A 17,092-nucleotide genomic window follows, 5' to 3' on the forward strand; every position below is an offset into this window, starting at 1 on the left:
GATCTCTGGTTCCTCTGCCTTTTCTAAAACCAGCTTGAACATCAGGAAGTTCACGGTTCACATATTGCTGAAGCCTGGCTTGGAAAATTTTGAACATTACTTTACTAGCATGTGAGATGAGTGCAATTGTGCGGTAGTTTGAGCATTCTTTGGCATTGTCTTTCTTTGGGATTGGAATGAAAACTGACCTTTTCCAGTCCTGTGGCCACTGCTGAGTTTTCCAAATTTGCTGGCATATTGAGTGCAGTACTTTCACAGCATCATCTTTCAGGATTTGAAATAGCTCAACTGGAATTCCATCACCTCCACTAGCTTTTTTTGTAGTGATGCTTTCTAAGGCCCACTTGACTTCCCATTCCAGGATGTCTGGCTCTAGGTCAGTGATCACACCATCGTGATTATCTTGGTCGTGAAGATCTTTTTTGTACAGTTCTTCTGTGTATTCTTGCCACCTCTTCTTGTTATCTTCTGCTTCTGTTAGGTCCATACCATTTCTGTCCTTTATCGAGCCCATCTTTGCATGAAATGTTCCCTTGGTATCTCTAATTTTCTTGAAGAGATCTCTAGTCTTTCCCATTCTGTTGTTTTCCTCTATTTCTTTGCATTGATTGCTGAGGAAGGCTTTCTTATCTCTTCTTGCTATTCTTTGGAACTCTGCATTCAGATGTTTATATCTTTCCTTTTCTCCTTTGCTTTTCACTTCTCTTCTTTTCACAGCTATTTGTAAGGCCTCCCCAGACAGCCATTTTGCTTTTTTGCATTTCTTTTCCACGGGGATGGTCTTGATCCCTGTCTCCTGTACAATGTCACGAACCTATTCCATAGTTCATCAGAAGATATCAAGAAGAGGTGGCAAGAATACACAGAAGAACTGTACAAAAAAGATCTTCATGACCCAGATAGAGCAATATTGCATAGGAACCTGGAATGTCAGGTCCATGAATCAAGGCAAATTGGAAATGGTCAAACAAGAGATGGCAAGAGTGAATGTCGACATTCTAGGAATCAGCGAACTGAAATGGACTGGAATGGGTGAATTTAACTCAGATGACCATTATATCTACTACTGCAGGCAGGAATCCCTTAGAAGAAATGGAGTAGCCATCATGGTCAACAAAAGAGTCTGAAATGCAGTACTTGGATGCAATCTCAAGAACGACAGAATGATCTCTGTTCGTTTCCAAGCCAAATCATTCAATATCACAGTAATCCAAGTCTATGCCCCAGTCAGTAACGCTGAAGAAGCTGAAGTTGGGCGGTTCTATGAAGACCTACAAGACCTTTTAGAACTAACACCCAAAAGAGATGTCCTTTTCATTATAGGGACTGGAATGCAAAAGTAGGAAGTCAAGAAACACCTGGAGTAACAGGCAAATTTGGCCTTGGAATATGGAATGAAGCAGGGCAAAGGCTAATAGAGTTTTGCCAAGAAAATGCACTGGTCATAGCAAACACGCTCTTCCAACAACACAAAAGAAGACTCTACACATGGACATCACCAGATGGTCAACACCAAAATCAGATTGATTATATTTTTTGCAGCCAAAGATGGAGAAGCTCTATACAGTCAGCAAAAACAAGACCAGGAGCTGACTGTGGCTCATATCATGAATTCCTTATTACCAAATTCAGACTTAAATTGAAGAAAGTAGGGAAAACCACTAGACCATTCAGGTATGACCTAAATCAAATCCCTTATGATTATACAGTGGAAGTGAGAAATAGATTTAAGGACCTAGATCTCATAGATAGAGTGCCTGATGAACTACGGAATGAGTCCAGTGGTTAAGATTCCCCAATTCCAATGAAGGGGGTAAGGATTCAACCTCTGGTTTGGGAACTAAGATCCCAAATGCTGCACAATGCAACAACAACAAAAAGTAATAAGCATGTGAAAACATGATCAATATCATTAATCACTAAGAAAAGTGCAAATTATACACAAAACACCAAAGCATACTTCAGTGCAGTGGAACTCACATTACTGGTGGAATGCAAAATGTTAAAACCCACTTTAAAAATCTCGTAATTTCTATAAAATGACAGATGAACTTATCATGTGATACAGCCATGTAATCTGTAGGTATATTGCCAAGAGGAATTTAAAAAGCTGTGTCCACAGAAATGCTTGTACTTTACTGTTTACAGCAACAGCAGCTTTTTTGATTAGAGCCAATAGCTAGGGGGAAAAAAGATTCTGCAAATGCACATGCATAAATGACCTGGTAATAGCCCTAGTTTGCTAGGCCTGTCATCATAAAATACCACAAACTGGCCAAACAATACATATCCTCTCATAGTTCTGGAGGCCAGAAGTCCAAGATCAAGATGCTGTTAGGTGCCTCTGCGGCCTCCTTGGTTTGCAGATAGCCGCTGTCTTGTATCCTTCCTCCGGAGTCCTCTGCAGGGGATGGGCTCAGCTGCAGTGCAGGAGGCCAGTGGGGCAGGCAGGAACGCCTTTGACTGTTTTCCTTTATTTCTGCATTTTTTCACTTCTCTGATTAATCTTATTCTTTGGCTAAGGTTTTTGCACAGACAAAATGCAGGTAGAAGACATGGGGCCAGTGGAGGAAGGCCCATAGGACCCTGTTCTGTTTCACAATCCTTGAGTGTAGACCATTGTATTGTGTTCAGGGCTCATTTTCCCAGGGAGTTTCTCCCTCTGGAGAGCTTATCTATGGTCTCACATGTGGTCCATCTTTTTTTCTTTTTTTTTTTTTAATGGATGGGATGAGACTGCTTTTTATTTTTATTTTTTGGCTGTGCCAGGTCTTTGTTGCTGCGTGGGCTTTTCTCTGGTTGTGGCAAGCAGGGGCTACACTCTAGTTGTGGTGTGTGGGCTTCTCACTGCGGTGGCTTCTCCTATTGCAGAGTATGGGCTATAGAACAAGCGGGCTTCAGTGGTTACAGCACGTGGGCTTACTAGTTGCAGTTCCTGGGCTTTAGACACAAGCTCAATAGTTGCGGTGCTCAGCATGTGGGATCTTCCTGGACCAGAGATCAAACCTGCATTTACTGCATTGGTAGGGAGATTCTTCACTACTGAACCATGAGGGAAGCCCTCCAGTGGTCCATCTTGATCTTTGGCTTGTTCCAGTTGGGAGTCCCCTGAGGGTCGCTGAATCTGCGATAAGACATCTTCAAACGAGGCCAGGTGAGAAGGCAAGGTGGTCTCAGGTTTTGTGTTGCCCCCTGAAGGGAATACAATATATAAAAAGGCTTCTATGTGATGGCAACATAGAAGAAAAATCTTATTGGGGAAAGGGATTTTGAGTGCAGCAAATACCAGAAAACCTCCATTAGAAAGTCCCATCTCATTTATCACCAGAAAACCCATATTGCAGACAGAATGAGTGCTGTGAATGAGTGCTGTGGGGAACTCTTTAGATATAACCACATTAAACAGAATCCACAGTGGTAAAGACCATATGAAAGGGTCTGTGCTACTATATGCCACAGGGAACTATATTAAATATCTTGAAATGACATAAAATGAAAATATATATATATATATGGAATCGCTTTGCTGTACACCTGAAACATTGTAAATCAATTATAATTTTTTAAGAAATAAAAGACATTATGAGTTCAGAAGTTATGGTAAATTAGGTACAATGATAAACTCTTAGATTGCTGAGAGAAATATTGACAATCTCAGATATGCAGATGATACCAGTTTAATGGCAGAAAGTGGGAAAATGGCATAAAGAGGAACTAAGGAACCTCTAGATAAGGGTGAAAGAGGAGAGTGAAAAAGCGGGCTTAAAACTCAACATTCAAAAAACTATGATCACGGAATCTGGTCCCATCACTTGATGGCAAATAGAAGGGGAAAAAGTGGAAGCAGTGGCAAGTTTTATTTTCTTAGACTCCAAAATCACTGAGGATGGTGACTGTAGCCATGAAATTAAAAAAACACTTTCTCCTTGGAAGAAAAACTATGACAAACCTAGGCATCATATTAAAAAGCAGAGACATCAGTTTGCCAACAAAGGTGTGTATTGTCAGAGCTATGGTTTTTCAAGTAGTCATATATGGATGTGAGAGTTGGACCATAAAGAAGGTTGAGCACCAAAGAATTCATGCTTCCGAACTGTGGTGCTGGAGAAAACTCTTGAGAATCCCTTGGACAGTAAGGAGATCAAACCAGTCAATCATAAAGAAATCAATCCTGAGTATTCATTGGAAGGACTGATGCTGAAGCTGAAATGCCAATACTTTGGCCAACTGATGGGAAGAGCTAACTCGTTGGGAAAGACACATACTGAGAAAGATTGAAGGCAAAAGGAGAAGGAGGCGAGAGGATGAGATGGTTGGATAGCATCATTGACTCAATGGACGTAAATTTGAACAAACTCCAGGTAATAGTGGAGGATAGAGCCTGACATGCTGCAGTCTATGGAGTTGCAAAGAGTCCGACACGACTTAGCAACTGAACAAAAACCACAACCAATTCTTAACACTGGAAAAACTCCTATGAGTTATGTTGGAATGGGCCTTCTGAGTACAGTGAACATGGAATGTTGTTTTGGTAGAGCTATCTACAAGGGCTTCTCTTGTGGCTCAGCTGGTAAAGAATCTGCCTGCAATGCAGGAGACCTCGGTTCAATTCCTGGGTGGAGAAGATCTGCTGAAGAAGGGATAGGCTACCCACTCCAGTATTCTGGCCTGGAGAATTCCATGGACTGTATAGTCCATGGGGTCTCAAAGAGTTGGGCATGACTGAGTGACTTTCACTTTGCACTTTCCCACTCATTAGACATCGAGTTCACACCAGAGGATGGCCTTCTGAGTTCAAGTGAATGTTAAGATTCTTAATGGATTAGTGTGTTTAAAGTTCACATATGTGTGCAACTAATCTCCAGAATTAGTTTCAACTTGCATAAATGGAACTCTATATGCATTAAACAGCCTCTAAGACATCAGTGCAGTTGTATCTGAAAAATAACAAGATAGCTGATAGCTAAGAGTGGAGGCAGACTGTCATGCTATGTTGTAACCACTGGGGTGTGTAGGGCTGGGACCTTGCTGTGTTCCACAGAGTCTGAAATAACAGGAATGGAATGTGTGTGTGCTCTGCTGCTGCTAAGTCACTTCAGTCGTGTTCAACTCTGTGCGACCCCATAGACGGCAGCCCACCAGGCTCCCCCGTCCCTGTGATTCTCCAGCTGTGTTCAAATCTGTGCTATCCCATGGATTATAGCCCACAATGCTCTTCTGTCCAAAGGATTCTCCAGGCAAGAATACTGAAGTGGGTTGCCATTTTCTCCTCCAAGGGATCTTCCCAACCCAGCGATCAAACTTGTGCCTCCTCTGTCTCCTGCATTGGCAGGTGGATTCTTTACCACTGGGCCACCGGGAAGTGACAGAAATAACAGAGCCCTAACGAGAAGATACTAGTAGTGAAGAACCTGCCTGTCAGTGCAGGAGACATAAAAGACATGGGTCTGATCCCTGGGTCAGCAGGATCCCCTGGAGAAGAGCATGGAAACTCATTCCAGTATTCTTGCCTGGAGAATCCCATGGATGGAGGAGTCTGGTGGGCTACAGTTCATAGGGTCACATGGCTGAGGTGACGTAGCATGCAGCCTTTCTCAGCTTTTCCAAGTGCATGCGTATGTGCTAAGTTGCTTCAGTCGTGTCCAACTCTTTGCGACCCCATGGACTGGAGGCCACCAGGCTCCTTTAGACTACCAGGCTCCTCTGTCCATGGGATTCTCCAGGCGGGAATAATTTTCCCAACCCAGTGATCCGGACCCAGATCTCTTCTGTCTTTCTTGCATTGGCAGACTGGTTCTTTACCACTTGTGCCACCTGGGAGTTCAGTTCAGTCACTCAGTCATGTCAGACTCTTTGCGACCCCATGGACTGCAGCATACCAGGCCTCCCTGTCCATCACCAACTCCCGGAACTTGCTCAAACTCATGTTCATCAAATCGGTGATACCATCCAACCATCTCATTGTCTGTCCCATTCTCCTCCTGCCTTCAATCTTTCCCAGCATCAGGGTCTTTCCCAATGAGTCTGTTCTTCACATCAGGTGGCCTAAGTATTGTAGCTTCAGCTTCAGCATCAGTTCTTCCAATGAATTTTCAGGACTGATTTCCTTAAGGATGGACTGGTTGGATCTCCTTGCTGTCCAAGGGACTCTCAAGAGTCTTCTCCAACACCACAGTTTAAAAGCATCAGTTCTTCAGCGCTCAACTTTCTTTATGTTCCAACTCTCTCATCCATACATGACTACTGGAAAACCGTAGCCTTGACTATATGTATCTTTGTTGGCAAAGTAATGTCTCTGCTTTTTAATATGCTGTCTAGATTGGTCATTACTTTTCTTCCAAGAGCAAGCGTCTTAATTTTATGGCTGCAGTCATGATCTGCAGTGATTTCAGAGCTCAAGAAAATAAAGTCTGTCACTGTTTCCACCGTTTCTCCATCTATTTGCCATGAAGTGATGGGACCAGATGCCATGATCTTTGTTTTTTGAAAGTTGAGTTTTAAGCCAGGCTGTTTAGTTCCTCTTCACTTTCTGCCATAAGGGTGGTGTCACTTGCATATCTGAGGTTATTGATACTTCTTCTGGCAATCTTGATTTCAGTTTGTGCTTCATCCAGCCTGGCATTTCTCATGATGGACTCTGCATATAAGCTAAATAAACAGGGTGATAATATACAGCCTTGATGTTCTCCTTTCCACATTTTGAACCGGTCTGTTGGTCCATGTCTGGTTCTAACTGTTGCTTCTTGACCTGTATACAGATTTCTCAGGAGGCAGGTAAAGTGGTCTGGTATTCCCATCTTTTAAGAATTTTCCATAGTCTGTTGTAATCCACACAAAGGCTTTAGCGAAGTCAATGAATCAGAAGTAGATGTTTTCCCGTAATTCTCTTGCTTTTTCTATGATCCAACTGATGTTGGCAATTTGACTCTGGTTCCTCTGCTTTTTCTAAATCCAGCTTGAACATCTGGAAGTTTACAGTTCATGTACTGTTGAGGCCTAGCATGGAGAATTTTGAGCATTAATTTGCTAGCATGTGAAATGAGTGCAGTTGGGGTAGTTTGAACATTTTTTGGTACTGCCCTTCTTTGTGATTGGAATGAAAACTGACCTTTTCCAGTCCTGTGGCCACTGTTGAGTTTTCTGTATTTGCTGGCACATTGAGTACAGCACTTTAACAGTATCCTCTTAGGATTATAAATAGTTCAGCTGGAATTCCATCACTTCCACCAGCTTTGTTCTAGTGATGCTTCCTAAGGCCCACTTGACTTCACCCTCCAAGATGTCTGGCTCTAGGTGAGAGATCACACCATTATGGTTATCTAGGTCATTAAGATCTCTTTTGTATAGTTCCTCTGCGTATTCGTTCCACCTCTTCTTAACATCTTAAGAGCCTGGGAACTCCGTTTCCCAGCGCACCAGAGGGACTCTAGGCAACTCTGAGAGTTGATAGGCGTTGCGGCAGCGGAAACTACATTACCCAGAAGTCTCTACAGTGCCAAGCGGTGTAGGCTGAGCCAAAAAAAGCTTAAGAGAGCCTGCATACGTGCGTACACATTGCCTGGGGGCGGGACTTCCGGCGTTTGCCTTGTAGTCTTTGAGCTACTGCTGTCCTGCTGCTCGCTTATTCAGGGGTTTTCAGTCGCGTGGTGGGCACCGAAGAGACGGAGCGGAAAGCGAGAGGAGATGCGTTGGCCCCGCTGCCCAGTGGCGGTGTGAGGCCCCCTGAGCCCGTAGTTGACGGCAGTGCCCTCGGTCCGTCCTCGCTCTTCCCATGACCGGCGACCGAAGCCGCGGCGATGACGCCGGCTCAGGTGGGTTCTCCGTCTCCCGGCCCCCACCCGGCCAGACTCCAGCCTCCGAGTCCCAGATCCGGACGGAGTGGCCCTGTCAGCCATAGAGTCCAGAACTGAGGGCAGCCTTGTGAGGGGTCGCCCTTCAGCCAGTGGACAGGGGTGAGGGAGAGAGTTCCCTCGGGGGGCGACGGTGCACGGCTTGCAGATGCCCACGAGTCCGGAGCATTGAGAAAACTTGGGGTCACTTTTTTCGGGGACAGAGGGAAACGAGCTGTCTCACCTGAAACGACATCCTAAGCGGATGGGAATCGTGGAAGGTTGCGAAGGGAGTGAGGAAGACAGGACCTGTGATATTGTGATTTAGAAGCAATATAGATGTGTTCATTCGGATGATCATAATGTATTTCCCTTGTGTATTTGGTCTTGATCCACAGTTGTAGACTCACAACTGCCAGGACACTTGGAATTCCCTAAGTGTTGAGAGTGATTGTGTCTTGTAATGAGAGTGAGCTGATTTGTGGAAGCACCTCAGGATGGGAGCTGATTACCAGGAGAACCAATTTTAGGTTTTGAGGGCTGCCTGTTTCACTCCCACCTCACACCCCTTCAAGGAGAGGAGAGGGTCTGGACGTTGAATCTGGCTCCCATAGCTAATTATTATTATTATTTTAAAAATAGTTTTATATATTTTTGGCAGTTTTGGGTCTTCCTTGCTGCCCACTGGGCTTTCTGTAGTTGCGGCGGGGGCGGGGGTGGGGGTGGGAACTACTGTTCCGTGCACAGGCTTCTCAGCTGCAGTAGCTTCTCCTATTGGGAGCACGAGCTCTAGGGCTGTTCAGTACTTGCCACACGTGGGCTCAGTAGTTGTGGTTCCCAGGCCCTAGAGTGCAGGCTCAGTACTTGTACCACAGGGCCTTAGTTCCTCCGAGGCCTGTGGGGTCTTCCCAGATCAGGGATGGAACCTGCGTTTCCCTGCATTGGCAGTCAGATTTATTACCATTGACCCACCAGGGAAGCCCCCAAAGACAATTACTGAATCAGTCATGCCTGTACAATGAAGCCATTAAAAAACCCCAAAAGGCCAGGGTTCGGAGAGCTTCTGGGTTGGGAAGATAGGGAGGTGCTGTTGAGGTGAAGTTCCAGAGAATGTGGAAGCTCTTTCCACCTGGCTGTTCTTGAGCTGTGCGCTTTTATAATCAACCAGTAATCTAGTAAGTTAAGTGTTCTTTTCATTTCTGGGGCCTGTACTAGCAGTTTATTCAAACCCAAGGCAGGGGTCTTGGGAATGTGTGATTTATACCCTGTGGGTCAGAAGCTCAAGTGAGCGCCTGGGCTTAGGACTGAATCTAAAGTGCTAGGAGCAGTTTTGTGGGGCAAAACCCTTAACCTGTGGAATATTAACTGTTTCCGGGTACATAGTGTCAGAATGAAGTTTAATTTTTGAGCGCTCTGCTGCTGCCTGAGGATTGCTTGGTTTTGTGTGGGGTGCCCACCCCATTGGCACTGGATCCCGGAACTGGATGAGGTATGGAGGCAGGGAGGCTGGTGAGGAGGACGTGGTCAAAGAATTCAGGAGAATTGTGACAGGAATTTGGGTCGAATTGGCAGAATTTCTTGCTGCAACACAATGGCTGTGAGTAGAGAATAGAAGACCACTCCAAATTTTTTTCCCCTGAACATTTAAGGAATGGTGATGAGGAAGTCTGTGCAGTGAGTGATGGGATTCAGGGAATGGTGATGAGGAAGTCTGTGCAGTGAGTGGGATTCAGGGAGGAGAAGATCATGAGTTGTGTTTGGACATGGTTATTCTGAGACATTTTGAGATGGAGATGTTAGAAGATGGAGACATCTTGTGGGTAGAGGAGTATAAAGATCTGGAGGATTGGGAAGGTCGCTGGTCTGGTCCTTTCTGAGGCGTGTACTGTGTGGACTGGACCACATTGTAGCCAGGGTGTACTGTGTGGACTGAAGGAAGAGAGTCTTAGGTTGTTGTTTCACATGGTCTCCATGGTGAGGTGTGCAAGGCCTGAGACTGGGGGTGAGGGCACGGATGGGTGTAGGAGGGAGCAGCCCTGCTATCGGATGGATTCTGACCTGTGTGTAGAAGGATCCATCCAGGTGGACTCAGGAGCTGACCTGGGAAGGAGGTTGAGTGGTGAGTTGGTGTAGATTCTCCCCACTGCAGACTTCGCAGGCCCTCAAAACCACTCCCTGTAGAACACGGCAGAGGTCACCTGGGCTACTGGAGCAGCCGGTCCCAGACCAAGGCACTACCTCATCTCCTCAAGCCCTCAGAGCAAGAGGGGTGGTGCGCTGTCCAGCCCAGGGCTCCCTGAAGCTCCCTCCAGGCTACTGTGTTACAGGCAGGCTCAAAAGGACTAGTAGCTGATTCGCTTGCTCAGCGCCTTCCTGCACCTCATTAACTTAAGAGTACATGACACAGTTACTGACTTAAACACTAATGAACCGATATCCCTCTAAATACACACATGTAGGTAGGCCATTAGAAATGAACATATTGAATTAGTTAAATTTATCCAGACACTTGATCGTTGGTTTGCATGATAATATACATTTACGTATTTGCTTACAATGTGAAATTTTACTTCTCACATCTTCTTAAAACCTTAAAAAGTAGGAGAAACACACACCCAAATTTCAAAACTATCAGTTCACTTCCACTGAAAGTGCACACAAAACCCTTGATTGTGTGGATGGTACCACTGACACATAGTGTGTACTTCTTATGTTTGGTATCAGTCTCAGCCCTCTGAATTGAAACCATCCTTATTCCCATTTTACAGATGGAGACACTGAGGCCCTTGTGCCTTCTAAAATACTGACTTGGTGTGTGCGAGTTCGATAAGGAGGTGGTTCAGACCATGGAGGGGTTCCCAGGTGGCTCAGTGTAAAAGAATCCACCTGCCAATGCAGGAGACACAAGAGACGCGGGTTCAATACCAGGGGTGGGAAAATCCCCTGGAGGTGGGCACGACGACCCATTCCAGTATTCCTGCCTGGAGAATGCCAAGGGCAGAGGAGCCTGGCAGGCTGCAGTCCATGGGGTCACAAAGAGTAGGACACAACCACTGAGTAACTGAGTGCTCATACATGTCAGACCAGAGACTCCAAATGGTAGGGAGATATAAACGCGTTTGGTGGTTAGTTTGGCCCTGGAGTTGGTGGGTGAAGAGTAGGCCAATACAAAATGGAAGGAAATACAGCATATGCAGCTGCTTATGGGGTGAACTATCTTAATTTTTATTACAGGGCCTTGTGGTCTTTGAGGACGTGGCCATATATTTCTCCCAGGAGGAGTGGGGACTTCTTGATGAGGCTCAGAGACTCCTGTACTGCCAAGTGATGGTGCAGAACGTTGCACTTCTGTCCTCCGTGGGTAAGGCCCCCTGCCCACCGCAGTGTCCTGGGCCGGGCTGTGCTCTTCGTCACTTTCTAGGGCTGCCTCTGACCTTCCCACAATTGGTTCTCATTCTGTAGGTTGTTTTTTCGTTTCATTTATGGTTTCCTCTGCTGTGCAAAAGCTTGTAAATTTGAATAGGTCCCATTTCTTGATTTTTGTTTTTATTTCTGTCGCATTGGGAGACTGACCTAAGAAAACATTGGTCTGATTTATGTCAGAGAATGTTTTGCCTATGTTCTCTTCTAGGAGTTTTATGGCGTCACGGCCTATGTTTAAGTCCATAACCATTTTAAGTTAGCTTCGTGTCTGGTGAGAGGGGCTGCCCTACTCCATTGATCCACTACTGGACTGTTTAGACCTCCTTTGCCCTTGTACTGATCCTTTTAGAGTGTGGGATTTCCTACGGCGGGCCCCATCCCTCTCCCAGCCTTTCCTCTTTGAGTGCTCTCTTCAGGCCCAGGTGGTTGCTTACCCTGAGCAATAGGAGGGCCCTGGGTGCCTGACAGGGTGGACGTTATTTCCGTAAGGTCAGGAGAGGCTCAAGAGCGCATAGCCCTGGTACGTGGGGGTGAGGAAATGGTGAGACATCAGAGCTGGGGTCCTGTCACACCGGGCGTGTGTCCTATATCCAGCAGTGTGTGGTGCCAGAGTCCACACTTCACTTCCTCCTTTTCTTCCCCGTTGATTTTTTGACTCTTCACTCCTGGCCCTGGCTCTCATCCATTCCTCTCCACTGCTCCTTTTGCAGTGTTCTCAACATAACCTCCATTTAAAGTGGTGGAACATGTGCATGCATCCTTAAATACTCCTTGTCGTCCAACTGCCATGTTGCATTTAGACATTTGGGGTCTGGACAGAACCTTCTGCACATTGCTCACCAGTTACCAGTAGCCAGGCCTTGTTGAAGTGAGCTGTAGACCTTCCTCCCCTCCCTGCACCATACCCCTTCCTCCTGTCCTGGCCTGTCAGTTGTCTGGGCTCTGCCCTCGGATGAGCCTCCCAGGCTCCACTCTGCACCCCAGGCCTTCCTCACATGGGCTCTAGTCCCAGGCCTCTGCAATCCCACAGACTTATTGCTGGGCCGGTATGAGACACACTGATGGGCCCACCTTTATTAGCATCTCTCCTTCCAGGTTGCCGGCATGCCACCCAGGATGAGGAGGCCCTTTCAGAGCAGCATGATGTGGCTGCAGGGTCACAGGTCAAGACTCCAAAGCCCGGCCCATGCATCCAGAAGCCTCACCCCTCTAAGACATGCAGCCCACTCTTGAAAGACACCTTATGCCTGGCTGGGCATGGTGGGACACAGCCTGAGCAGGAGGTGTCCGCATGTGGGGAGAGTCCTTCCCAGCATCCCAAGGAGCCACGTCAAAGGAGACTCCCTGGATGGGGTGAGGGGAAGACTTGCTGTGTGAAGAATGACAGTGTTCACGTGACAGATGAGACCTGGCCATGTCGGGAGAGAGGGCAGGAGTTCCTAGCCCAATCCAGCACTCTCCAGCACCAGACCCCTCACACAGAAGGGAAACTGCACAGCAACATGGAGGGCAGGGCAGCCTCTGAAAGTGGGCAGGATGATGACAAGTGCAGTGAATGTGGGAAGACCTTTAGCCAAGAACACACAATTGTTGAGCACCAGAAAAACCTTTGCTGTGAAAGCGGGAAGACCTTCATCAGAAAGTTCCACCTGGTTCAGCAGCAGAAAACTGACACTGAGACAAGACTCTCTGAGCAGCTTGGATGTGGAAGGTTCTCTGCACAAAAGTCTGGCTTCACTGCACACCATCGAGTTCACACTAGGTTAGTGCCTTATGAGTGCAGCCAGTGTGGGAAGTGCGTTAAGGACAGCTTCACACTCACTGTTCATCAGAGAGTTCACACAGGAGAAAAGCCATATAAGTGCAGCAAATGTGGGAAATTCTTTAGGTACAGCTTCACGCTCAAAAGACATCAGGGAGTTCACATTGGAGAAAAAACATATGAGTGCAGCGTGTGCAAGAAATTTTTTGTAGACAGCTCCAGGCTCATTATTCATCAGAGAGTTCACACTCGGGGAAGGCGTTTTGAATGCAGCAAATGTGGGAAATTCTTTAGGTACCACTTCACACTTGAGAGGCATCAGAAAGCGCACACTGGAGAAAGGCCTTATGAGTGCGGCATATGCGGGAAACTCTTTAGGCATAACTCAAATCACATCAGGCATCGGAGAAATCACACTGGAGAAAGACCTTATGAATGCAGTGTATGTGGTAGAGTCTTCAGTCAAAACTCCCACCTCATTCGGCACCAAAACGTCCACACCAGAGGAAAAACTTATGAATGTAGCAAATGCGGGAAGTTCTTTGTGGACAGCTCCACCCTCATTATTCATCAAAGAGTCCACACCGGAGAAAAGCCTTATGAGTGCAGAGAATGTGGGAAAGTCTTCAGGTACAACTCCAGCCTCATTAAACATCGGAGAGTTCACACTGGGGAAAGGCCTTATGAATGCGTCAGCTGTGGGAGAGGCTTTAGCCAAAACTCCCACCTCCTTCGACACCAAGAAGTTCACACTAAAGAGTACTGCAAACAGGGAAGACTTCAAAGCAAAGTCTGATCTGATTTAGCACTGGGATGGACTGCTATCTAGGTGTTTAAAATCTTTTTTAAATTGTTGTGAAGTACATGTAACAGAATTTACAGTCAACCATATTTAAGTGTAAGTTCAGTAGTAATTCATTGTGCACAAATATTCAAAAGTCTTTTCATCTTATAAAAGTAAACCCATCAGACAGCAATTCTTCGTCCCCCCTCTTACTGACTGACAACAACTATTCTGCTTTCCGTGTATGAATTATTCTCACTGGGTAACTTATATAAGAGTCATCAAGTTATTCTTCTTTTGTGGCTGGCTTATTTAACTGACCATAATGTGCTTAGGGTTCCTCCATGTTCTAGAATGTGTCAGAATTTCATTCCTTTTTTGAGTAATGCTCCATCTTCTGTACATCCTACTTTTTCTGTTTCCTTTCATCATTGGGCACTTGAGTTGCTTTCCCTATTTGGCTGTTGTACATAATGCTGTTATAAATATAATGGCATAAATATTTATTTGGACCCTTCTTTCAGTCCTTTTAAGGTATATTCCCAGACAGAGCTTTTGGATCATATAGTAATTCAATATTTACATTTTTTGAGGAACTGAAGGGCTGTTTTCCATGGTAGTTGGACTGTTTTACATTGATACAGCTTGAGGTTTCCAATTTCTCTACTCCCTCAGCAATGTTTTTATTTTCTTCTTGTTTTATTTTTTATTACACTAAGGGACATGAGGTGATATTTCATTGTGATTTTGATGTGCATTTAATGATGTTGAATAGTTTTTCATCTGCTTGTTGGCTGTTTGTATTAGTCCTTTGAGAAAATGTCTCTTCCAATCCATTGCCCATTTTTTAATGTGGTTATTATGGTCATTGTTATTGTTATTTAGATGTTAGAGTTCTTATATATTCTGTGTATTAACTTGTTATTAAATAGTTTGCAAATATTTTCTCCACTCTGAGGGTTGTCTTTTCACTATGTCTACTTAGTAATTTTTTTTTTTTTTGCACAGAAATTTTAAATATTAGTGTAGTCTAGTTCATTTCTGTTAATGTTGCCTGTGTCTTTGTTATCATGTCCAAGAAATTATCACAAATCCACTGTCATGAAGCCTTTTTCTTATGTTTTCTTCTCCGAGTACTATGCTTTTAAACCTTAATATTTAGGTCTTTCATCCACTCGGCGTTCCTTTTTTTGGCCACATCACACGGCTTGCGGGATATCAGCTCCCAACTAGGGACTGAACCTGGGCTGCAACAGTTTTGTTAAAAACCAAGGAAAACAGATTTCTGTGCTCTCTTGCTTTCTCTGCTTCTCTTGTGGCTCAGCTGGTAAAGAATCCACCTGCAATGTGGGAGACCAAGGTTCAATCCCTGGGTTGGGAAGATCCCCTGGAGAAGAGAAAGGCTACCCACTCAAGTATTCTGGCGTGGAGAATTCCATGGACTGTATAGTCCATGAGGTCGCAAAGAGTTGGACACAACTGAGTGACTTTCACTTTCACTTGCTGTATCTGGAGTATTGCCAGCCTTTTGAGCCCTTTGGTAAGAATATGTGCCCCACCCCCTTGATTGGTTAGTGTGGACATCACCTAGCTTTGCCAGAGGACTGGATCTGGCTTTGCTGGCAGTTTTCAGAGGTTTCCCTTGTTCAGGGTCATTAGTGATTGTCTCCTGATAGTCTTGACAGATTTTTCCAGCCTCCATTTTATCCGCTCCTCAAACTCCAGGCTAACCTTCCTGGTTCTTGCAATAAAGGTCTTTTTTTTTTTAATTGAAGTATAGTTCATTTACAATGTTGGGTTAATTACTGCTGTACAGCAAAGTGACTAATTATACATACATATTATTTTTTTTAAATATCCTTTTCCAGTATGGTTTATAATAGGGTATTAAGTAGAGTTCCCTGTACTTTACAGTAGGATCTTGTTGTTTATCCATGCTATGTATAAAAGTTTACATCTGCTAATCCTAACTTCCTATTCCATTCCTCCCCTCAGTCTTACTGTTTAAGCTATCTTTACTCTTTAACTTTTTGTGACCTAAAGGAAATAGCAGGAGGACAACAAACAGCTCTCAGTGTAAACCTGGCCTACTTGTATTGCTTCGTGAGACTTTCTAGGAAAATCTGAAGGGCCCCTGCACCAGGATCTCATGCCCTAGACATGAAAATTATTTGTGGATCCACAGTCACTTGGGGCAGATGGTTTGCAAACAGCGGTATTTGGCAGTAGCCTGTTGGGCCCCTTGAATTTAGTGAATGTCCCATGGCAAAATTGAGAGCTGTCTTCTGAGATCCACCATAGGAGTGTGTCCTGAAGAAAAAACTCATGTAGGTATATGTCCATGGACTTAAGATCTAAGAAGGCCTAGGGGTGGGAACCATATTGTGTACAGAAACAGTGACTGGGTTAATAGGGACTGGGGGAGATTGCAGCAATGTAGAATCGATAAAGTGAAGTCGCTCAGTCGTGTCCAACTCTTTGCGACCCCATGGACTGTAGCCTACCAGGCTCCTTTGTCCATGGAATTTCCAGGCAAGAGTACTGGAGTGGGTTGCCATTTCCTTCTCCAGGGGATCTTTCTGACGCAGGGTTCGAACCCAGGTCTCCTGCATTGCAGGCAGATGCTTTACCATCTAAGCCACCAGGGAAGCCCTTTAGAATGGATAAGCCCCTTCTAAACGGGCATGTGTTTCAGCAACTGGCTAAGTGGGAAGAGAGTGTACAGAATGAAGGACCTACAGTCCAGTCCATGGAAATCTGGGTGCATCCCCTTTAAGAAATCTGAAAGCCACAAGGCTTCCTGTGTAGCTCAGACAGTAAAGACTCTGCCTGCAATGCAGGAAACCTGGGTTTGATTACTGGGTTGGGAAGATCCTCTAGAGAAGGAAATGGCAACCCACTCCAGTATTCTTGCCTGGAGAATCCCCATGGACAGAGGAGCCTGGCGGGCTACAGTCCACAGGGTCGCAAGAGTCAGACACGACTTAGAGATTAAACCACCACCACCACCACAGTCCAGTCCATGGAAATCTGGGTGCATCCCCTTTAAGAAACCTGAAACCCCGCCCGCGCCTCAGAGCCCAAGGATCCTCCTCTCCAGCAACTCTTCTGTGGTGTGGGGGAACATTTTCCGGATCTGGGGAGCACCGCCCCTTACCTGGACCTGGGACCCAGTGAACTGCTTTACCCAGAAGGCACTGCGCCGCACCTGTCACCGGATCACTGAAGACACAGGCACTTCCCTTCTGAAGGACGATGTCTGGGCGGGTCTGTTGATGTGCACCGCGGATGACG

At 45.5% G+C, this 17,092-nt stretch overlaps 1 protein-coding gene across 2 annotated transcripts; it reads left to right on the plus strand.

Moving 5' to 3' along the window:
• Positions 1–7,572: 7,572 nt before the first annotated feature.
• LOC106701383 (zinc finger protein 17-like) lies at positions 7,573–14,740 on the plus strand. Of its 2 annotated transcripts, XM_070386960.1 has the most exons (3): positions 7,573–7,811; positions 11,064–11,190; positions 12,348–14,740. In XM_070386960.1, the coding sequence occupies exons 1-3, from the start codon at positions 7,797–7,799 to the stop codon at positions 13,808–13,810; spliced, it is 1,605 nt and encodes a 534-aa protein (XP_070243061.1). In that variant the 5' UTR covers positions 7,573–7,796; the 3' UTR covers positions 13,811–14,740. The 2 variants fall into 2 exon arrangements, with proteins under 2 accessions (XP_070243061.1, XP_014337362.2); XM_014481876.2 differs by lacking the exon at positions 11,064–11,190.
• Positions 14,741–17,092: the final 2,352 nt, after the last annotated feature.

This window comes from Bos mutus, chromosome 18, assembly GCF_027580195.1.
Source record: "Bos mutus isolate GX-2022 chromosome 18, NWIPB_WYAK_1.1, whole genome shotgun sequence".
Taxonomy (NCBI): domain Eukaryota; kingdom Metazoa; phylum Chordata; class Mammalia; order Artiodactyla; family Bovidae; genus Bos; species Bos mutus.